The 25,568-nt window shown below is 22.5% G+C and overlaps 2 protein-coding genes across 5 annotated transcripts in view; both read left to right on the forward strand.

The window, feature by feature from the left end:
• LOC129608787 (protein phosphatase PP2A 55 kDa regulatory subunit) overlaps positions 1–14,891 on the forward strand; it is a 58,119-nt gene extending 43,228 nt beyond the window's left edge. For 3 of the 4 annotated variants that reach the window (XM_055520509.1, XM_055520507.1, XM_055520508.1), the window contains exons 2-6: positions 5,119–5,206; positions 5,417–5,502; positions 9,021–9,172; positions 9,879–10,682; positions 11,141–14,891. In XM_055520509.1, the coding sequence (XP_055376484.1) occupies positions 5,145–5,206; positions 5,417–5,502; positions 9,021–9,172; positions 9,879–10,682; positions 11,141–11,509 (1,473 nt within the window). In that variant the 5' untranslated portion in view covers positions 5,119–5,144 and the 3' untranslated portion in view covers positions 11,510–14,891. Of the gene's footprint in view, positions 1–5,118; positions 5,207–5,416; positions 5,503–5,782; positions 6,306–9,020; positions 9,173–9,878; positions 10,683–11,140 lie in introns of those variants that run through there. The other variant, XM_055520510.1, reaches the window with a different exon arrangement.
• Positions 14,892–17,118: 2,227 nt separating this feature from the next.
• LOC129608797 (protein Skeletor, isoforms B/C) lies at positions 17,119–24,940 on the forward strand. The gene is made up of 11 exons (XM_055520528.1): positions 17,119–17,584; positions 22,080–22,150; positions 22,214–22,362; positions 22,431–22,778; positions 22,854–23,271; positions 23,339–23,474; positions 23,582–23,807; positions 23,898–23,965; positions 24,026–24,114; positions 24,223–24,388; positions 24,488–24,940. The coding sequence occupies exons 1-11, from the start codon at positions 17,536–17,538 to the stop codon at positions 24,820–24,822; spliced, it is 2,055 nt and encodes a 684-aa protein (XP_055376503.1). The 5' UTR covers positions 17,119–17,535; the 3' UTR covers positions 24,823–24,940.
• Positions 24,941–25,568: the final 628 nt, after the last annotated feature.

Consider the following 25,568-nt stretch of genomic DNA (forward strand, 5'->3'; position numbering starts at 1 on the left):
TGCGACTTTATACCAATCGATTTTTTAGATAATATTTAAATATTTAGAATCAACATAATTAAAAATATTAATCAAATTTGCTTCACACCAATTTGGAAATTATAGTCCAATTTGGAAATTATTTTTGATATACTTACCCTCTGAGCTTTTTTTCTGATAGATTGCATATTATACAATTAAATAAAACGAAAATTTGTTTTATGTACACAGCATGCCAATATTTTGAATACCTTAGATCATTCTCTGAAATCAATTCATTTTGCCCCCCTCCTCCCCAAATAATTTCGCGAATAATTATCATACTTTCATAAATCGCAAGAAATAAATAATATTGCTCAATAAAAATAAAAGTAATTTTACATTATGTACATATACATATAAATATATAAAATATTATTACCAATAGCATTTTAATAGCGTCGTAATTAAATTATAATTCTTTGCTATAAAAATTAATGTCATATTAAGATTTTCATAAATTTTCTATCGAGAATCTAGAATTTATATTTATGCTTTCGTATTTTACAATGACTATTTTTGTAAATACAAAAAAATATATACATATGTATATATTTACAATATGTTTACAATCACACAAACTATGTGCAAAAATGCACAAATTTTCCATATTTATGAACATAGATGTATGTATGTGTATAACATAATGATTTTAATAAAATTAATGTCAATGTTATAAACATTAAATTGATTTTTTTCACATGTACGTTTGTATGTATCAATATATACATGTACATTTATATTTATATATTAAAATGAAAATTATATAATAATTTGAATAATTATATTTGTAAAAGTAAATGTTTTTAATGCGTAGGTTTAATAAAATTTTGCTAAAGAAATTAACATAAAAGAAAAGTAAAAATTAATAATAAATTATTTTACAAGGATAATTGCAACAAATTTTTAATTCCAGCTCATTTATATATAAGTATATTTATTAAAATATAATGTGTATAAATAAATATGTATATATGTACATAATGTACACATTACGTTTATATGTTTGACATTAAAAAATTAACTATACTATGCAATTGTATATGTACATTAGAATTTGCTAACGACCTTTAATTTTACACTAAGTATATAAATGCAAAATATTCAATAGATAAAATACTAAAATTAGGTTATATATACATACATACATATTAAATTTTTTTAAAGTTGTAGAACTTGTTTATCAACAATTTAAAGTTCAAGTTGAACTTTATGGATCAAAAATTTTAATTTAATTCGTCATATACACCTTAATTTATTCTAACTTATAATTTTAACTTAATTATATTAAAATATCGGGTTTTAAAAAAAGGTATATTTCAAAAATGCAAGATATTTAATATTACAGTAAAACAAAATGGAACTGAACTCTTAAAGACAATCATTGATTCCCAGATATATGTACATATAAATATATGTAGCTCGTATCTCTATGTCATTACATTGGTTTTTCAATTTTAATAAATTTTTCAATTTCGCAATAGTAAAATTGTGGCAAAATTTAACTGCATAATTAGAGGTTGCATCACAACTTTGCAATACTTGTTAATTTACAAAATACTTGATATTAGAAATTTTCAAAACGATCCTTGAACAATTTTCTGCTTTAAACCTTTTCGGAAGAGAAATAGGAAGAAAGCTTGCTCTTAGTATTTTAATTTTTATTTTAGTCCTTAATTAAATGTAATTACAAATATAGTCCCTTTGATATCGTCTTAATCGAATATAACGAAATATTACATTCAATTATGTGTTTAAAAAACTAGTTCTCATGACGTATGTAAATCACATACATAATATATATTAAACCTATAAGAGGTTAAACTACCCAATGAAATCTTGAAATTTTAATTGCCTTTTAAGACTAAAGACAATGTCTTCCTTTCTTTAAGCTTTTTGATATTTGATTTTATTCACCAAATATTTTTTATGTCACCCAATATACAAGCTATACTTAAAATATGTTGTTAAAATTTTCGGAATTCATATTAAGTAACATTCTAAATACAAAGAAATTTTATTCATAACCGAATTTTGCATACATATATATGTAAGTGTAGTTGAACAAAATTTAATAATTTGTTATACGTTTGTATAATAAAATACTCTTTTGCAGTTTAATTTTCTATGAATACTGGAATCATTAAAAAGATATATAATATAATATTAAATTTAAATTACAATAAAAAATTCAACAAAATATAAAAAAAAAGAAGAGTAGTAAATAAATTAACGTCAATATAGCTGCGAAAATATTTGTTAAACCATTTATCTAACTAATGTGAAATATAACAAATATAACAATAATTATACTTAACTTACTTTTCTTATATAAATTTATGAAGAAAATGAATTTCATTTTGTATATTTAAATGCAGTAACATAGTAGTACCTCTATATAACTACTTATATTAAGTATATTACGGTTTACGTTGAATAAACTTAAATTTTAACATAATATAATAATAAAATAGTAAAAATAACAAAACAAAAAGAGGGTATAGATAGTTCTTGCTCTATATATAACAAAAAATTTAAGTTTAATATAAAAAATCATTCGATTTTCGTTTATTTAACATATTTAGTTTAGTGTAATTATGAAGGCGTTTTTATTTAGTTTATTCAAAATAAATTTTAAATTATACATAATTACACATACATAATTATTAAATTATTATGCAAAACTAAAAATCAGGACCAGATTTTTGTTATAAGCCAAAAAACATTTCCCCTGAATTTACAGTTACTTAAAAAGAAAAGTGCAATGTATTGTAAGTTATTAAAATCAAATTGCATATATTTTGGGGCTATGATGTGGAGTACACAAAATAATTCTCTTCTAAAATGAATCGTGCTGTGCTACTATAACAGGATGGTCACTATTAAAAAATTAATGAGTCAAATATTTAAGAAAAAAGAGCCAAATTCGAATAAGAAGGGTAAACATTCAGAAGTTTTGTAATTTAAATACTTTGTTTGTAGCCGAATATCAATTTTAGCTTAAATTTCAGCATTTTTATTTGAAATTTCAAATAAAGTCGTGAAACTTCTCCATTTTCTTGCCCACACTTTTTTTCTCACCCACATTTCTCTCACAAGTTTAATCGTAAAAAAAACTAAAAAGTTATTGCAAGTTGCAACATTTTTATCGAAAAATTTATCTGCTACACTATGTAAACGAAAATCAAACAAAATTTATAAAGCCTGGGTACGCACACAACAGTTTAACAGTTTATTTACCAACTAATTATATAAAGTTACAACCGGAATCACAGTATAATGTGGACGTGAAAACTTTTGCATATGTATTCTTTCTGTGTTTTATACAGCTCGAAACGCTATCATACTAGAAAAGAGAAAATATTGATATTAAATCTCCAATTTCAACTGCGTATCAAGTACTAAAGCTTATAAATTAATTTTAAGTTGTGTATAATTGAAAAATTGGCAAAATACGACTAAATTCGAACAAAACCGGTTATGGAATCAAAACAATTTCAAAAGAGAAGTATGAATTATGTTTTACAATTCTGGCAAAACGTTCAGATTCAACTGAAAGAGAATGAAAATAGATAAAAATGAGAGGAACCGTAAAACGTTTGTCAGTCATAAAGAAATATTCCATGCAAAAGAAACTAGTTTTATGTCTGATTTTTATATAAAGATATTTTTTATTTTAACTTGTTTATATTTAAACACAATGTTTCGTAGTAAAAATTGGAAAGCTGCTATTTTTCTCCATTTGCGGAACTCAAAAAATACTAGTGATTTCGACACAATTAGTTTTCCTATAACAATCTAATGACTTTGAAGTTCCGAAGAATTATTTTTTAATTTAAATATTGCAAATTTCCTTTAATGACAAACGATTGTCGTAAATATTTGATATAAATTGTAATTGGAAACTCTGCCATCAATGATGAGTTTTATAAATGTCACAAAATTATGCTCTATTTTGACGTCAATATGACTATTATTTATAAAAACGCCTCTAAAGTCAAAACTTATTATTTTCCTATACTATATGAAAATTTTTATAAAAGCATAAATTAAGCAATGAATTAATTTATAAACTTTGATATTAAGTATAAACCGGTTTGATTGCTATGAATGGTACTCAATATGGATTTTAATTTTTATTTTATTTATTATTTATAGGCATTTTAATGTACGCACAATAACATGAAGCCAATAATAATAGCTAATATTTTATAAATGAATAACATTTTGTTATGTATTTATTTTTTTCAAGTTTTTCGAAGGGGAAATTAAATTTTAGCAAAAAAAATGTTAAAAAATTTTCATGATTAAAATGTTTGTTTTGTAAGCTTTCATCAAAAAAATGGCAATTTCAAAAATAAATCTATAAAAAAAATTTTAATCAAAATAAAATTGAAAAATAAACAAAAAAAAAAATTTAGTACAAAAAATACTGAAATTTTTTTATTGGAAAAAAATTTTATTAAATTCAAATGTAAAAGAAAAAATAAAAAATCGATTAAATCATAAAATCAAAAATAAATTTCAAAGAAATAATCGAAATTAATATTGACTAACATTTTTCTATCAAAATATAGATGTCATAAGTATCTTAGTGATAAAAAATAGTGAAATTTTTAATGAAGAAGTCTGATACAAAACTCATTATCGCAAGTATTAGCTTTTGTCTATGGTCTATTGTTATGTTATGGTATACTCGTTTTTTGGAATATTATTGTTTTGGAAACTAACAAAATCAATTTGTGTAATTAATTGCAATTATTTTGTGCTTAATAATACATTTTATATATTATTATTTTCCTCAAAATTATTTATTGTCTATTTATATTGTATAACAAATTTATTTGTTAAATATTAAGTTTGTCTATGTGTATATATCATACATGTTATATTGGTAAATGTAAAATATTGTAATATAAAAATTCTAAACAAATTTTCTTCTCTTTTGCCTTTCCTATGTTTTAAATTATTTTCTGCTTGGTTCGAAATTTTCTTTTTATTTAAAATTCTAATTTTAAAAAATTATATTCAAATTTATTTCAACTGGGCGTTTTTGATAATCATGATATTATTTTTTTTTTCTTTCCATTCAATTTTTAGTGTTAAAAACATTAAACTCTATAGCAATGGGAAGATGGGGTCGCCAAAGTCCTGTCCTTGAACCTGAACCACCACCGTTACCTCCTAGGTGAGTAAGTAAAAAAAAATAATTCAATTACATATTAAAATAATAATACTGGACTTTACTCCCAATTTCATAGTTTATTCTTTAGTTTCCTCATTTTGTCCTAAATAAGACACATACATTATGTTGTACTTAAAAAATATTGAAATTTAACTCTTTATTTTTTATTCAGTAAAATAATTTTAATTAACTCTTACTTATTTTTTCATTAAGGACATTTATGAGGCAATCAAGTTTAACAAAAATTGGAAATATGATCAATACAGCCATGAATAGTTCAAAGAATAAACCGCAAACAAGTATGTATAAATTTAATTATATTATTTTGTTTTTAATTATATACTAGAAAGAATCATTAGAGAAATTTATTTGTCATATTCAAAAAATTTGTGCTATTTACTCTAATAGATGTCGCTTTAAATTTTGTTAATATGGTAACACTTTTTATTTTTCTAATAAAAAAAAAAACAAAATTTCAAATACATGACATCGGCTGTCATTAATTTAAAAATAGGCAGCACTGACATTTAAATGCCGCGCGGACGCCATAATTTATTTCGGATTTTCGGAATAATTTAGACTTTCGGAATCACAAAAAAGAAAAAAAATATACTTTCGGATTTTGAGTTTTGACAAAAAAAGAGTGAGAAGTCAAAAATGTTCTGTTTTATTTGTGAAAATTATAATAAATTTTCAAGATTTCTATTGAAAAAATAATCAAAAAATTGTTAAAGAATTATTACATTTAATTAGCATAGTCTATTATTTAATCGAATATAAGAAATCAAATAAAAGTGCATAAAATCTTTACTTTTTAATCAAATATATGTGCTTCTAAAAAAAAAAAGAAAAAAAAATTTTTACACTACAATTCAAAAAGTTGGAGGATAATATATAATTACATATATATACAGTATATATATCTATATATAAATTTTTTTTTTGCAAAGAAAAAAGTAAAAAATTTTGAAGAAAAGCGAAAAAAGAATAAAAAAAAATATCTACCGTCAAGTAGTAATTCAATTCAATCTTTTTATGTTTGCATTTATGAGAGCCGCTGATTCAATTTTGCCGTGTGCGAACAGTTAATTTGACATGGCCGGTGAGTTAAAAAAAAAAAATTAAAAATTTACAATATTTAATCTATTATAAATTCTATGTAAAGTCCCGAAACAATTTACAATTAAAATTCAATATGAATTTTCATCTCGAAAAGTCTTAATAAAAAAACACGCGTAAAAAATAATTCTATGCCATTGAAAGTGTGAGTGGTATGAAGTGGTTTTTTTTTTATGTTTATCGCTATATTATATCCATATATACATATAAATATGAATATAGTCATACATATCCACATGCATATATATATATATATATATATATATATATAATATATTTCAATATATAAATATAATATATGAAATCTTACAGATGGAAATATAAAAAGCAACGATAGAGTAAAAAAAAAATTTTTTTTTTTCATTATTTTACATTAATTTCATTTTGTTTCAATTTTAGAAAAAAATATGAAATAGGCAGCAAACAATCTCACTACTTATATGTGGCTTGTGGATAAAAAATAAAAAAGAAAAAACGCACACTTGCATTTATAAGCATACAATATTATTTATTTTTCAGTTTAAAAACAAAAAGCTTGATTAAAGTCACGCTTACAGAAAATTGAATAGAAAGAAGATAAAAAATATATTTTGAATTCAATTATTTCAATTTAGATTTACGTACTTACTAAAACCAAAATGTGTATTGCAAATATGATAAGCTTAATATCTAGCTAGGTTGGTACTCAGTAGGTTTTTTAAATTTTAAAACAATGCGGTCCAGTTTAGAGCTCGTATTTGAAAATTTTGTAAATCAAAAATTATTTTGAAAAAAGAAAAAGCTTTTTTTATATAAAATTATAAGATATTAATACCTAGGTAGGTAGGTACCAAGAATTTATTATTGTGTTTAGATAATAGATGAATTGCGTAAAATAATATTGATAAAATAACTTAGCGTTGATCTAAAGTAATTAGCGCAATCAGAATTCAAATATAAATACCTACCTAGCTACCTTTAATAAATTTGAAGGTAATAAGCATATGCATATACCAGAGTAGCTACATACATACAAAAATATATATATATATCCATATATGTTATACATCTACCTATACTTACATGTTTATATTTAGGTAGGTCTACCTGTCTGTACATACATACATATATACATAACGTATATGTACATATATTAATTTGCATTAGTATTATAGCATGCTTATGAATTTAAAGTAGTAATTACAAAAGCTTTGGTACAATTTTTTTTTTTTTAAATTAAAGTATATTTTATGTTGAACAAAAAAATAATAATTGTAATCTGTCTAGTTTGGAAATTGGCAATTTAATATAATTGAAACAAAAACAATTTTACTTTAAATATGTACGTTGTAAATCAAGTCATGAGAATTCATCGGATAGATTAAAATTTGAAGTAATGCCTATTTAGGATCACATTATAGAACTAACAAATCAGACATACCTACATACATACTTAAATAAATATATGAATATGTAAAAACAGAAAATTTTATATTGATTTTAAGAGTGCATGCTATATATAGAATAACCCAAAAATGTCAAATTATGTTTGAAAACTAATTCTCAAAAGAAATGTATAAATATAATGCAGATATCAACCTTTGTATACCATCTAGTCTAGGTACTTTTTCTTTTTTTTTTTTTTTTTTTTTTTTTTTGGGTGGAAAATGGGAAAATAATGTAGTTAAAGTAATGATTTATTCATCAGAAAAATTTATGTTATTGCAGCTGTTATTTTATGCTATTCTATTTTAAAATAAAATCAATTATATGATTTTTATATTGTTTATTCCTATGTTACTAGACTTTCGGGTAGTTATGTCTACTTTTATTCATTAATTTCAATAAATTCAATTGAATTAAATAAATCAATCGGGATTGACTAAAATCGGAGCAATAGAATTTCTAATTTTTATAACGATATTTATTATTTAATGTAAAATTTAAAATTGTTAGCAAACATTCCTAAAATAAATTGTACAAAAAGAAAAGTTTCTGTAAACAACAAAATGTTTTGATATGTATATTCTGTAGTTTTTCTAATGCAAAATAATTTATGTAGGCATTTCATCATAGTTTAATTAAATCATAGTTTATCACTTAAAATTTTTAAAATATGCAATAAAAATAACTTCACCTATTATGGTCAAAATTTTATTGTGAGTTTTGTAACTAAATATTTATTTATCACATTTATTCAATAATTTATTGCACTGCGTTAATATTAAATTTTAAAAAACTTAAATGTTAAACTTAAATAAAATTGAAAACTTAAATATTAAAGCAATTAAGTATTTGAATTTAGAAAATTCTTTATAAACATAAAACAATGTTAATTAAATTTGTTCGCTTATTTAAATACCCCTAAAGTTATTATTTTATATTCTCATCAATAAACCACATAATGACGTGATAAGATAGCTACCAAATAATTTTGTTAACAAAAAAAAATGATATAGAAAGCTATCGTAAAATATTTTATCTTCATAATTACCTACATTATTATTAAATTAATTTTAGTAAAACACAAGTAAAATATTTTATTCCCAATTAAATGATAAGTACTTTTCAACGATTAACACCATAAATTTTCGTGGCCCAATAATTTTCGTATGATTGTTTGCAATTTATATTTAAGACAAAAATATCGAAGTAAATAAAAATTTTTAGTTTTGATTTTTTAATACATTTTTCTTTTATATTTAATTTTTTTTTTAAGGTAATGGCGAAACGTCCTGGTGCTTCTCACAAATTAAGGGGGCTTTAGATGATGATGTGACTGATGCTGATATCATATCTTGTGTAGAGTATAATCACGATGGTGAACTGTTAGCAACTGGAGATAAAGGTGGACGAGTTGTCATTTTCCAGGTAAGTACCTACATAATTAATTAAAAACAATTAGAATGATAATTTAAAGCACAAGAAAAAGACTCTATGAAATAGTATTTTGAAAAATTTTATATTTTAAGTAACATGTACGAATTTCTTTACTTATAAGACTAAAGAATTTCTGTATTTATAAGACTAAATTAAAATATTATTTATAAAAGTATTAGAATACAATTTTTGTAGAACATAAACTTTATTGATTTATTTTAAGCACTTTGCTTATTAAGTGCATTGTAGTTTGCACAATAAAATGTCACTCAGTACAAATATTAAATTTGCTACTAATGGTTACTTACAATTCTAAAAATAAATATTAGTTTTTTGATAAGAAATTGATTCTTTATCAGTAGAAATATTCCTAAATTTGATAACAATTATATTCTAATAAAAATTTAAGTAAACCGTTTTTAGTTTAAGATTTGTTCATATTGTAAATTATTTTGACATGTGTTCCAAAGCAAAGTTTGTTGTTTTGAAGTTATGCAGTATGTTTCAAATTATTAACAATTTTTATTTTTGTTAAAAAAGGGTTTTAAATTTAGAAAATGATTACATTACTAAAAAGCCGATTTTAATTAGAAAATTTTTCATTTTTTACATTATGATGCCAAATTATATTTCTATACAATTATGATCAATTCAATTATATCATTATTATTGATTTTATATTGTTATATCGTTTCAGAGAGATCCAGCTTCAAAAACAGCAATTCCAAAACGTGGAGAATACAATGTTTATTCAACATTTCAATCGCATGAACCGGAGTTCGATTATTTAAAATCATTAGAAATAGAAGAAAAAATCAATAAAATAAGATGGCTTAGGCGGAAAAATCCGGCGCACTTTTTATTATCAACTAACGATAAAACTATAAAATTATGGAAAGTTTCTGAACGTGATAAGGCTTTTGAAGGCTATAATACAAAAGAAGAAAACGGTTTAATTAAAGACCCAAATAATATAACATCTTTAAGAGTTCCTTCAATTAAGCAAATTGCGTTAATGGTTGAAGCTTCACCTAGGCGTATATTTGCTAATGCGCATACTTATCATATTAATTCAATATCAGTTAATTCAGATCTTGAAACATATTTGTCCGCCGATGATTTGCGCATTAATTTATGGAATTTAGAGATAACCGATCAATGCTTTAATATTGTTGATATAAAACCAACAAATATGGAAGAATTAACTGAAGTAATAACAGCAGCTGAATTTCATCCAAATGATTGCAATATTTTTGTATATTCAAGTAGTAAGGGCACAATACGTTTATGTGATATGAGATCATCGGCGTTATGTGATCGTCATGCTAAACAATTTGAAGAACCAGAAAATCCAACAAATCGTAGTTTTTTCAGTGAAATAATTAGTTCGATTAGTGATGTCAAATTAAGTAATTCTGGTCGTTATATGATCTCTAGAGATTATTTAAGCATTAAAGTATGGGATTTGCATATGGAAACTAAACCAATTGAAACGTACCCGGTAAGATCTGCATTAAAATATTTTGATTTTTTTTTTTAAGATAGTACAAATGATATACACTTTCAAAAGTAACAATTAAAATTATTCGATTGCCGCGTTTTATTGAATATTTATAAACCTATTTTGCTTTGCAGCAATTTAGATTTTTTTTATAGAAGTGTTTTACGACTCTGTAACTATACCACAAGTTTTGAAAAATTAAGAAATTTTGCTTCATCCATCAGTCCATATTATTTTAGTTTTAAACCATTAGGTTTTAATTTTCACGGTTACAAAAAATTTTGAATGTTTTAAATAGAATTTTGTTAAATTCAATTTATATGAAATTTATATAGTTATGAACATATTTAATATATATTATATCAAATAGTTTTCTCAAATACAAATTTTTTTCCATCTAATTAAATTTAAAAAAAAATATAAACTTTCTATCTTTAAAATATTTATGTTCTTTTTAGGTTCATGAGTATTTAAGAGCAAAACTATGTTCGTTATATGAAAATGATTGTATTTTTGATAAATTTGAATGCTGTTGGAATGGTAATGATACTTCAATAATGACTGGCAGTTATAATAATTTCTTTAGAGTTTTTGATCGTAATACTAAAAAAGATGTAACATTAGAAGCGTCAAGGGATATTATTAAACCGAAAACAATATTAAAACCTCGTAAAGTTTGTACTGGTGGAAAACGTAAAAAAGATGAGATCAGTGTTGATTGTTTGGACTTTAATAAAAAAATATTGCATACGGCCTGGCATCCTTTAGAAAATATTATTGCTGTTGCAGCTACAAATAATTTATTCATATTTCAAGATAAGTTTTAGCTAACAGTTGTTTTTAATAAAAATAAAATTAATAATAAAAAAAAAGATGATAATAAAAATAATCAAACCTTAATAAATAATATAAAAATAAATAAAAATTTAATAAAACTTTTACAAAAATTTAAAAAATTCCTTAAAAAAACAAAAAATAAAACAAAACACAAAAAACGAGAAATATAATTTTATTATAGTTTTTTACTATCCTTTTTTTTTTTTTTGGTTTATTTAAGCTTAAAATTTTTTTTTTACAAAAACAAAAAAGATAATTTAATCGAAATTTATTTTACATTTTTCAATTAATTATTTTCAAGATAAAAAAGAATTATAAATTGTTAATAAGCAAAACGAAATTTCATATATAAATAGTTATCACTAACATTAAAAAAAGGGAATAGATTTTATGCTTCATTCATACAAAAACAGAATCAATGAAAATTTAATAAATAGAAAATTTCATAAACCAAAAAAAAACTAATAACAATAATAAGAAACAATATAATAAGATGATTTGAAAAGGAAATAAAAAATGATTATTTAGAATATTTTAGAGCCTGATTTTTTTTTTCATATGAAAAGCATTGTAATAAAAATAACTTATAAAAATAAAATCTATAAAATACAACAAAAAAAAATAATTCTACTATTATTTTTACATGTAAAAATTTGCATTTTGTTTCAGTACTTTTTCTTCAAACGGTTTTATCCTGCCGCTGCCCTAAAAAATTAAAAAATATAAATTTTTTTTTTGTTTTGTAAAATCATATTTTCAAAATGATATTTTAAATTTATAAAACCTTTCAATTTATAGTTTATTATAAATTCAATATTAAATTTTTATTATTTGTTTTAAAAACAAACATAAGAATTATATACCTACATAAATAATATAGTTTATACATTTGATTTTATAATAAGAGCAAAAAAAAAATAAAATAAAAATTATGTAACAACAAGAAAAAAACAAGTTTAATACTTAAAATTATGTTTGATTTAAAGGAGGAATTAAGTTAATATTAATTTTTTAAATAGATAAATAGGTAAAAATTATACGTATAATATAGCGTGTACACATATATACATATATATATGTATATATATATATATAATTATACGTGCATAAATATATTTAAACATGCATGCATATTAATTATATGTTATGCAAGAATATTAAACATTTAAACAAAAAACGAACAAGGACTTTGTTTTGTTATTTTCTATTTTATACACAAAAAAAAAAATGAATGTACTTGTTTCAAATCAATTTTCATCATATTAAAAATAATAATAAAAAAGCATTAAATGAAAATTTTCCAAAAATGTTAATCAAATTAATTTTTATTTTCAATAGAATTAATTTTTATTTTCAATAGAATTAGTTTTTAGTTAGCATATTGAGTTAGTTTATTGATTTGTTGATTTTTCTACGAGAATTTAAGTTATAAAAAAAATAACTTTAAATTTGCTTTTGTTTTCAACCTACACACAGTCTGGTCAACAAAATCATTTAAGTAAAAGATAAATATTTTTTTTTATGGATTTAATATTTTGACAAAAATTTTAAAAACAATATTTGAATAATTATACTAATCTATTGAAGTTAATTGTTTTTTGTATGTAAGATTTAAAACAGCAAATTAAATGAATTAAAAATTAAGCATATTTTTCGTTTGTGTTTTTAATTTTTTCGATATAAATGTAAAATAATCTTTCGAAATCATGTAAATACATACAATCAGTTAAAAAATGTAGAGTAGTTTTACACCTTTATTTACCAGACTTGCAATCAGTTTTTATACTTAAAGATTTTGCTAATCTGGCAATTAACCCGATTTTAATTAAATTTTTTTTAAGTGGCTACATCAAATCAATTTCATTTTTTTTTTCTTTAATATTTTTTTTTTAATTTTTGCATTTGCTTTATACACAGAAATTTTTATAAAATACTTTTATTTTTTAATAAAACTTAAGATGTAATGTTAAATTCTAATTTAAGTGCAAAAAAAGAAATCTTCATAATAGAATTTTATACTTGAAAGAGCATCACGATGAGAAGATAGTATTAAAATAAAATCAACAAATACATTAGGAGGGCAAATTAAATATAAAATAAAACAGTTAAAATTAACTTAATTATTTTTATAATAATTTTTTTTTTTTTTGTTTTTAAAAATGTTATCTATTTTCATTTAGACTTTTAACATTCCAGTTTGTTACAATTTTGTATTTTTTTCTTTTTCTATACATGCATACAAGAAAAAATGGATCATAACAACAATATTGTAAATAATTGTAAATTTGTATAAGAAACATTGTTATGAGAAAAGTATAGATTATTTTATTTTGATTAAAAACTCTCCCATGATTGTAAAATCCAAAATTTTACATACAATCAGGAAATTACATCCATACATATGAGTATCAAAGAATAGATTCATTAAAAAAAAAAAAAAAAATTTTTTATCTTCATTTAAATGAGTCTTCCTCCTTCATTACACCATGAAATTTATTATATTTAAAATATAAACTTTAAGATCTTGTATTATTGTAAGAGAACTAATTATTTTAAGTACAGAATTTTCTACTCAAAATGTGTTTTTTTTTTTTTTAATTGAAAACTTCATTTTTACATTATATTAAAAAATATATTAATGATCCAAAATTTTTATTTTTTAATTAATCGAAAAAAATTAGATAAAAATATTAAAATTGAAAACTTTTTTATAAACTTGGTATTAAGAACATTATTAAATGTTTATTATTTTTTTAAATTCAAAGTTCTTCCAAGTTTTTAATTTAGGAAATGTTATGATCCAATATATTATGGCTTAATCTTCAAAATTATTTTGTTTCATAGTACACACACAATAAGGTAACTTTAATAATATGAACAACATAAAAAACATTTTTGGGAATTTTTCCATGTTCATTTCATGGACAATTTTTTTTTTTATAGGAATATTGCAAATTGGCTAATTTAAAAACGAAATAAAAAAATTTTTATTAGATAATAAATAAAGGGGAAAAAAAAAAGAAGAAAGAACGAATAAAAATATAATTATAATTTTGCTTAAAAAACAAAATTTAATATTTTTCTAATAAAATTCTATTTTAGTTTCTCATTTTTAGTTTACAGTGTTAAGTAATATACAAATTTATAGTTTATGAATCGAATAAAAATTTATAAAAAAAAAAAAAAACAAATACAAAAAATAAAAAAAATTAATAAAAATTGATATAAAAATTTTTGCCATATTTATAAAATTGAAAAAAAAAAATTAAACACATATTTTTATGATGATTTATTTAATTTGGAAGTTGTTTTAGAAGAAAAATTTGAACATAAAGAAATAATATACATACTGGCTTAATAAAAAAAAAACAAGCAAGGATTCAATGTGTATTTGAGCCAAAATTTTTATAAGTTACACAAATTTTCTCTTTTATATTAAAAAAAATAAATAAAAAAACTAAACAAATACAAATTAAAATTTGCTTTGTTATCTTAACAGATTCGGAAGTCGGAAAGATAACTTAAGAAACAAAAAGCTTTAATCAAATAATTTTGGCTTAAGTATGCAATGTTGAACATATTTTAGTTATTTATTTCCAAGGACTAAAACAAGAAATAAAAAAAGATAAAAATAAAAATTATAAAAAAAAATAACTCAAATAAGAAATAAGAAAATATATATGTAGCCTTGATTTCACATAAAAAATGTGGCAAACTTTTTTTAATGAAAAACAAAAATAAAATTTACTTAAAAAACACAAAAAAAAAAAATAAAAAATAAAAATAAATTGAAAAAAAAAACTTTTTAATTACCTGCTGAAAATCAATTGAAAATGAAAGAAACACAAAACGATGTTATAACGATGCAATAAATGTTACTAGAGTTTGATGGCAAACACAAGAACAAAATATTTTTTATAGAATTCCATAACCTCAAAAAAGAAAAAAAGAAAAACCAAAAAAAAAAAAAACACAAAAAAATAAAAAACAGAAAAAAGATTATGCAAAAAAGGATTTTTGAAAGTAATTACAGAACATTTCTTTGAAAATAAAATATTGATTTTTTTTCCCCTTGCGGGCATCTTAACTGTTCTTAAGTCTATTTTGTTAGCAAAAAGAGACATAACAAACTTATACATAAGTAAGAGATTTTGGATAATTCATTGAAACATGCACTGAAAGTTCTAAATTTAGTCTCAAAATTCTTTTAACACCATTTTAGTAAGTCGAGTAATTTTTCAATATCAAACATATTTCTATTATGCTTCTTATTTTATTAGTTATAAAACTTTTAGAATTTTAAGCGAAACTGTCATTTTCGAACTTGCTTTATGTTACAGTTTGAATTTGTCGGACGTGCTATACATATATGTATTTATAAGGACTTAAGTTAGAACTGAATTAGCGAAAATGCCCATGTGAAACAAACAAAAAATTTGTAAATGAAATAACTACCCTACTTACCATATTCCAAATAGTTATATTACATATGCTTATATGTACATATACGTATGTAATTTAACACTCACATTTTTCTATAAACCATTTTTAGAAAATTTTGGACCTAAACCAAAAAAAAAAATTCTTTTTTCAAATAAAAAAAAAATTTGATTTATAACGCTAATAGTACCCAAGAAAGTCCGAGAAAGAAAAAACAAAAAACTTTTATTATAGATTTAATTTTAAATTTATTTGAGGACTCATGTCAAAAAAATTTGAGGATTGATTTGAAATAAGAGATTGAATAAAGATTAGAGGATTGATGTTAAAATTATATGTATTTTTAAAGGATGAACTATTAAATGGGTTTATTATAATTATTAAAAATTCAGAGATGGAGAGCCTGTAGCGCGCCTTTCACCGTAAAGTTCTTTAAATGATATTTAAGGTAGTCGATTATTTTAATTAATCGAAGAAAGACTGAATTTAAATTTGATTTGTTTTTTTTTAAATATGACCTCCGAGAATAAAAAAAAATTCCCAGATCTGGTATAGAATATGTCTATTAAATTTTTATTTGATGCCCAAAATTTTAAAAAGTTATTGAAAAGGTTAATATGCATGAAAGGTAAAAAAAAAGTTTTGAGACTCATAATCGTAAGAACTACATACCCTAATGCACGCTTAAAAATACTAAAGTATTAAAATAAAATGAGTACTTACATACAAATGTACATACTCTCATTTTTAGTGCCGACGCCAAGTGGTTTTATCTTTGGAATTGTAAAGTTTAAGCAAAAGATGATTTTTCTTAGTTTAGTTACTTATATTATTTTTACTATTGATTACATGTTAATGAAGCAATAAATACTATGTATATATACATATATACATATATAACATGCTCAAATATTTAACGTTAAATTTAAAATTAAAAAAAAAAAATTTTTTTAACAACGGCAACATTGTTTCTTAATATTATGTACATACATATTTTGCGAATAAAAGAAAAAGAAAAAAATTAATAAAGAAAAGAAAAGTTTTTCTAATCTGTGCTTAAACGTGGTTTGGTTGGACACATTAAAAAGCTTACAAAATAACATTGTTGTTCTTGTAGATAAAATTTTTTAATTTTTCAGTTCGTATGAACATTTTAACAAAGCTAAATTTTAGTTCGGAGTGGATTGTCATACGAGGTGTTCAAACGCAAAGTATTTAATGCAAATAAATTTTACGAAGAAATAATTTTAATATAAAATTAATTTAAAATAATGTTACTATAATAAAATAAAAGAAAAAAAAAAATAAAAAACAAACATGGTTAATTTTTTAAAATTTTATTAAAAAAAAATCTGAAAAAAAACAACTAATTCCAATATTAACAAATACCAATTTAATTTAAGATTAAAAGTAAAAAAAATTTGGACATGAAAAATATTATCTATACTTATGTATACAATTCGTTTATATGTGTATATCTATAAAATTAAGCAATATTTCAGAGAAAGTGTTTCAAAATAACTAGAGTAGGTACCTACGAATTAAAAATTGCAAAAAAAAAAAGAAATAATTAAAAATGTTAAGTTTTTTTGCCATAACATTAATTTCATGTTTTTTCTGTACAGGTAAGTTGCGACAAAAAAAAATCATTTCTATCTTTTAAAATCACCAATTTTTGAATAGTCTTAGCTATAAGAGATAAACTTACCAACAAATCATTTTTGCAACATTTCCAATTTATTTTGCATGCACATACGTAGAATACATATATATACACACATACATAATATTATTGAATGAGAAACAAATTAATTAAGTATATTAAGAGTACACTTGTCTCACCAATGGTGACTTCGAGGAATTAATTGAAATTTCAATCTTATGTGAGTCGATAATCGCATTAATTTGGAAAATCCAATAAATTTCTGCATATTGTTTCATTAGTCATAGACTCATTTATCTTTGAATCAGTAAGCAAAAAATTATTGTACTTTATTGTTATTCTTAAACAAGATTAGGATGTTTTAATAAAATTTTGAAAGGAAAGAAAAAAAAAACCCGAAATTATTATGGACAAAAATTTTAAATTTTGCTGTTTTGTCGTACTAATAAAGTTGACACTAGTTCGATTCTCTCATGAGTTTATTGTTAAGAAAAACTTATTAGAAAAAGATAAGCTAGGTATTTAACTTGAGAATTAAGATTCATATTAATTGCAAAGCTCTTTTAACAGTTAAATATATATATTTATATAGGTATGTATGTAAGTAATGAAATGAACTTGTTAATACAATGGAAACGAAAGTAATAGTTGAGAAAAATTTAATTTAGTATTTTTACTTTTCTTTTTTTTTTGCTTTTAGTGAAATAGAAAGTATTTTTTTTTTTGTTTTATTTTATTGTTGTTCTTATTATTCTATTCACTATACACACACACCCATACGCACATTTTTCATAAAAGTTATAAGTATTAAAGAATAAACTCCTCATGGTCATTTTATTTGTTTTTATAAAACTAGTTCAGAAAACAATCAACAAGCAAGCTAAAAAACAAAAGCAACAATTGAAAGAAAATATTAAAAACCAAAGACTTCAGTGCACGAGACAGGAAACATTTTTTATTTAGTTTTTTTTTTACGTTAAAATAAAGAAAACTTGATTTGATTATTTTATACACATAAACCTACATTATTCTTAAGAATGTTTTATAATAGTATAAAAGTAAACACTAACTTCTTGCCAAATATATAATATTAAGCTACTAAACCTAATTTAAATATGAATGCCATAATGAATGCTATTTATTCATGTAAATATTGGAATGTGAATAATTGGAGTATAGAATATATTTAAATTAGTTATTTTACTATTGTAGTTTATTCAAAAAATTTATTATTGTTATACATACATACTTATATACGAAGTAAATTATTTATGACTTATATAATGTGATGACAAAATAGTTAATATTTTTATTCAAAATATTTAATTATATTTATTAAAAATATTTTGCGTATAAATACGCATTAAAAATACTTTGAAATTCGATTAATTATAAAATGACACCTAAATTATATTCTGTATTTTATTTTAATTTTTATTACTCTAACCTTAAAAATAATTATTAAAATACATTATTAAGGGTTTCCACTCATTAGTGCAAAAAACAAAGCAAAAAAATTTTATTTTCTCAAATTAGCAAATGACATAAAGGAATTTTCGATATAAAATTTATCGTAAAAATTTGACAGTCGTACAATTTTTATTTTCGGAAATATTTAAGAATTTTTAGGTTCGGAAATATGTTTTTAAATATATATTTTTTTTGTATTTACAAATTGACATTTAATAGGGAACGTGCAACAAAAAAATTTGATAAAATGAAATTTTTTTAAATGTCATTTTTAAAATTTTGTTCAGGCAAAAAATATTTTATACTAAAAATTTTTTTTTAGGTGTATAAAAAGAAAAAATCCTTTTTTAGCAAAAATAGAATAATTTTATTTTTGCTAATATAAGAATTTTGTACGCTACATACGCATTTTACCAAAACTGATTTTCCTTATTGCTGTTGTTTACACTACGTTCTGTAAAGCAAATACTTTATGCAATATAGTGAAGAAATTTCAAAGTTTTGCTCTGATTATATAGGTATAAATAAATCGATATACGATCTTTTACACTTTTGCGAGTGAAGATCCGTGATTAAATTAAAATATATAGTTTGTATAACAATATACGAAATAAAAATTAATAAACGTAAATACTTTGATTTTTTAAATATTTTAAAAATTTGATTGAAAATTTTCGATTTTCGAAAGCAAAATTGTTAAAACAGAGGTTTATACCAAACTATTATATTAAATTGGAAAAAGTTAACTCTTAAATTTTGGGTTATTTATTAGCAAGATTTAAATGTTTAAGTAAGGAATTTTATATTAAAAATTTTAGAAATGGAAGTATATGGAAGTTTTCTAGATCGAAGTGAATTTGTGCTATAGGGATTACAATTTATTTACAGCAACTCTTTTAATTTTTAACTCCAATAAATATTTACAATTAACTACATTTTTCTACAAACAAAACAAAAATTTTCAATTCAATCCGATGTTCAATTATTTCCGGTGTGGATTAATCTTATGGATGTTTATGTATGTATATATATATATATATGTATATACAAGTTAAACATTATTTATGTTAAGTTTAATGAACTTTTTCGAATAAGAAAATTGTATTAAAGAATATTATAGTTAGAAAATGATTAAGCATTCAATTAACGTATACAAAAAAAAAAAATGCTTCAATCAAACAAAAATAAAGAGAAAAAACCAAAAAAGGTTTGAGTATAGGGTGAATCACAATAATTTGTATGACAAATTGATAATGATTTGTATTATTTGTAAATAAATAAATATATAAACAGTTAAATCTCTATAAAATGATTCTTACTTATAAATTATTTATACTTACAATCTCATAAATTTTTTGAGCAAAGCAAAATAAAGCTATTAGTATAAATACTTTTATAATTTACATAATATGCTCTTTAATTCGATTTAGAACAAAATTTTGCTCTACATTTATATTAAGTGGGTCGACAAATTAAAATAATTTTATAATTTTATTTATAATATAAAATTTAATGAAGTTAAAATAATAGATACTTTCAGAAACGCCAATACTTAATGCAAAACAATAACACTGTAAAACGAAATACTGCAAAAACATAACATGAATGTATTTTTAATAATTATTCTATAAAATCAAAACAGTTCATATGAGATTTAACTGTGCTACCCATATATCTAACAATTTCACTATATTGTTCATTATCTAGCAATGTTGGTGGATAATCTACGTCAGCAATATTTGTTTATAAACATAAATTTACTGCAGTTTACATTATACATAGCGATATACTGCATTTATTTTTGCCTAATATTTTGTTTTGAAAACTTTCTTGTTAGTCTAAAAATTTTTGAAAAATTTTCAAAATTATAAGAATATTATACTGCTTGAATCAAAATCAATAACTTGTAATTACAATTGCAGTATTTTAAAAGTCAATTTAACAAATATATAATTTGTATGTATGTATAGAGATAATATATTTATTTATAAACTTCTGTTTGTATTTATGTTATATTAATATGTATAACAGTTGGAATATTAATTTAAAATGAAAGTGCCTTGCATGTCTATATAGCAATGGTAAATTATCGATAATAAAGTTGTAAAATTATTAGAACATAAAAAAAATAATTTTTATAATATTTAATTATATAAAAACATTAACGCTATTTCATTTTAATAATAAATATCATGTTGGAGTATTGAATAAAGTTATATAGTATATGTACTGGTATATAAATCACTATATGTATGTTCAATTCATATTATATACAAAAATTATTATATTAAAATATTTACATAGATTTGTACTGTTGAATCTACAGAAAAGCATATACTATTAATTTGAGTAATTCCTCAAATTAATAGTATTAAATTAGTCAGACAATATAGATTTACGCTTCGATATTCTTAAAATCCGAAAACTAACTCTATATGGTATCGGTTGAATTAATTCCTTAATATTTATTATTTATGAGTATAGATCGTTAGTTAACCAAAAGAAAAGTATGTACTATGAAAGCAGAACTGAACTGTTATTTGTGGTGCTCAGCACATTAGTTGTCTATCTAACATTTTTGCTAAATGAGTTATTATGTTCAATAGAGCTGTAATGGCCTAAAGAATTGTCTTACATTTTCGAATTGTTTAGGTTATTCCTCTTTTCACTCTATGTTGACTTAAGTTCGTTTTTGTCTATTATATTTTAGTCGCAATGTTTACTCGAAATGTCACTTTTGCAAGTAGGCCACTGTAGAAATAAATAAGATAAACATGAGTGAAGAGTAGAGCATAATATAATGAAATTCATTTTTAAAACCTTTGAATCCCATATGATGCATGCACTTAATAAATATAATACTGAATCTTAACTTTTATTAAATTTTATTTCATATTGCATTTTTATAATAATATTTTTTTTTTCAAAAAATGTGCAAATTACAAATTTTCTATCACATTCACCTAACACATTAAAATAAATTACAGAATCTGCTCGTGAAGATGATGGACCATATCAAGGAAAACTAATTGGGAAATTAAATTCTTATCATCATCAGGTACTTGAATATTTAATTATCAAAATTTGCAATTATTTTAATTTTCTTTTTATAAATTCAAAGGTTTCTGGTGAAGTATACGCTGTAAATGAATATAAATTTCTGTTATCAAATTTTAATTATGATGGAAACGGTGCTGATACTTTTTTTTGGGCAGGAGCATCTAATAGACCTGGACCGCAAGGTTTTATTGTTCCTGACGAATATGGAAAGTAATATGACAAATAAATATATATATATATACATATATGTATACAATAATGCACAAAACTCTTTTTAGAACAAATATTTTAGAACGTTATTTTAATAAAGAATTCACAATATCACTGCCCGATAAAAAGAAAATTACCGAAATCAAATGGTTAGCAATTTATGATTTAAATAGTCAAAATAATTTTGGTGATATTTATATACCGGATGAATTTGAGCCTCCAATGCCACAAAGAATTGGTACCTTGTCGAAACGTAGCCATAATGTTAGTAGTAGTGAAATTGAGATTTTAGATTCAAAAACAATTCGTATTACCGATTTTAATTATGATGGTAATGGTAAAAGAGCACATTTTTGGACTGGTGTCGGACCGCAACCATCGAGTAAAGGAAATAAGATTCCCAATGAATTGGGATAGTAAGAACTTTAATAATTCTTTGTAAATTGATTATAGGTGATTACAATTAATATATATACATGTTATATTTTTAGTTTGGATCCACTTGGAAAATATGAAAAACAAACCATTATTTTAGAACTTCCTGGTGAAACAACTATTTTTGATATAGATTGGATTAGTGTATTTGATTTGGAGACAAACGAAAATTTTGGTTCTATTATTATTATAGATGGTTTAAATGTTCCACCGTCATTAGCAAAAGTATATCCGCATATAGATGCACTGCCTAACTGTCGTCAACTTCATAAAGATTTTCATGTTTCATGGGAAGTTTTTGGGCCTCAAATAACGATACAATTATCAGGACAAATTAATGAAAATGATTATATGTCTTTTGGTATCTCTGGATCTGAAAGTCGAAGTCAAATGATTGGAGCAGATGTTGTCGTTGCATATATTGACAGTATACGAGGATACGCAACTGATTATAATATAACCTCATTGGCTCCGGTAAAGTAGAGCAAATATTTTAATCATTTTTAAATTTATCTCACCAACCGTTTATATGTACTTTTAGTGTGTTCAAGTTTTAGGTCAAAACAAAGGCGTTTGTCGGGATGATGCTGTTGGAGGCTATGATAGTTTTCAATTAAATACATATAAAAGGGAAAATGGAATTAATACAATAAATTTTAGAAGAACTTTAATCTCACGTATGTTTCAGAATGAAATAACGAAATTTTAAATTTACAACAATTTGTTATTAAGCATATAAGTAGTTGTTCTAATTAAGTGAAGTAATTTAAAAAAAATTTTTTAGCTGATAGTGGGGATAAAGAATTTCGTCTTGATCGAGATATGTATATTGTTTGGGCCTTAGGAGAACTAGATTCAAATAATGAACCAGCTTATCATGATATTTTCCCGAAAGGTGATGTAAAAATTCATTTTAATACAAGTGAACCAGTAAATGACTGTTTTGCTTTTACAAAAAGTGAACCCAAAGAAACACTAGAAATTTGGGATCAAGTACATATAACAGACAGGCAAGTTTATATTTGTTCTATAATATGAAATAATTAACATAAAACAAAAAAAGTAAACAATAATATGAGCTTTGTAAAAAAATACTTTAGAGCAATTCGATCATTTACTGCAATTTTGGGTCCATCTGCCGGAAAAAGAGGATACCAAGGATTGACAGGTAGAAATTGTGCAACCACATTTAATATAAAAATTTATAAATCTATGAATTTTATTTAAGGTCATGTTTCTAATGGTTTGGCATGGTATATCAATGGATATTTAATTCCAGAATTGTGGCTAAGAAGGGGATTAACATATGCGTTTAAAGTAAGTTTCAAATAAAATTTTTTACTGTACATACATATGTATAAACTTGAAAAAATTTATTTTAAACTTTTTAAATTTTATGGTATAAAACTATCGATTTAAATTTAGGTTCGAGGCGGTAATAATCCTCATTCACCAGAATACTATCATCCTTTAGTTATAACTGATGAGCCCCGAGGCGGATTCGATCGACTTTCAGATGCTAAACAAAGTGAAATACGCGTTTTAGCTGGGGTGGAATTTACACGAAGAGGTCGTCCAAAACCAAAAGCTGGTCAGAATCCAAATAAATTTGAACTAAATTTTATATATATATATACATACCTACATTATATTCAATACGAATAAATATTTAACGAAAAAATATTTTTAGCTGGGCCATTATGTTTGGGATCATATCCAGCAGGTTATGATAGGCGTTTTGATGATCGTTTCCCAACTTTCAAAAAATTCAATCGAACTTTACAATATCATTGTGAAGATGGTGAGCCAGCTATTTTAGAAATCACACCGAATTCTTCATGGCCAGATACAGTTTATTATAACAGTTTTACGCATGCAAATATGGGATGGAAAATTCATATTATTGATAGTTATGCAAGAAATAGTATTGTAGATATTCAACATCAACCAATTAGTTCATATTTATTATATATGGGCTTATTTTATATGTATGATATTTTAAATAATAAATTATATGTAATATAAAGTATAATATTTTTGTAAAAATTTATGACTGAATCATTACGTACATATATGTATGTATGCATGTACATAAAAAATTTAGTATCGATCAAAATATTTTTATAAAAAAAAACACAATAAACGAATTTAAATTTCTATTAGTAAATTTTTGATTTTAATTAAAAAAAAAAATGCAGCTATTGCGATGATCTGCTAAATAATTACTTGAACGTTTAAGTTTTTGTAATTAAATACTGTAGTTGTACCCAATTGCGGAATACCAAAGATCTTAGTTCATCACTTGATTCCTCCTGTGTAACTATTCAAAATAAAATTTTCAAGACAAATATCAGTTGAGCCTAAAAATATTTTTAAAAGTAACAATAACGAGACGATTTTAGGAAATATAAAGTAAAGTGAGAATCGAAAATGGTTTTTGCATGTATCCAATACAGGCAAATAATTCAGGTGCTCTTAAGCAAGATTAAAGCAAGATCAAACAAAATTTAGAAATAAGAAAACTAAAAATTATTTTTTTATTATAATTTATTAAAAATTTTTATATATTATATACAACAGTCAATTTTAATTATTAAATTTTTTTCATAATATATAATTTAAAATTTTAGAATTAACAAATAAGTCAAAAACGAAAGAGCACATGATCGGTTACAAATTTTAAAATTAATTTTTATATTCAAAAGTAAAAAAAAAAAGAAATTACAATTTATTAATTTATATTAAATGTTAATATAATTATGTATATGGTT

The sequence above is a fragment of the Condylostylus longicornis genome, unplaced genomic scaffold (genome assembly GCF_029603195.1).
Source record: "Condylostylus longicornis isolate FDR11 unplaced genomic scaffold, ASM2960319v2 ptg000036l, whole genome shotgun sequence".
In the NCBI taxonomy this organism is placed as follows: Eukaryota; Metazoa; Arthropoda; class Insecta; order Diptera; family Dolichopodidae; genus Condylostylus; species Condylostylus longicornis.

Excerpts from the sequence above, each read along its gene's own strand:
- LOC129608797 (XM_055520528.1), top strand. The coding sequence starts at position 17,536 with ATGTTAAGTTTTTTTGCCATAACATTAATTTCATGTTTTTTCTGTACA. Across the intron at positions 23,272-23,338 it reads ATATAACCTCATTGGCTCCG|TGTGTTCAAGTTTTAGGTCA; the intron begins GTAAAGTAGAGC and ends ATGTACTTTTAG. Across the intron at positions 24,389-24,487 it reads TCGTCCAAAACCAAAAGCTG|CTGGGCCATTATGTTTGGGA; the intron begins GTCAGAATCCAA and ends AAATATTTTTAG.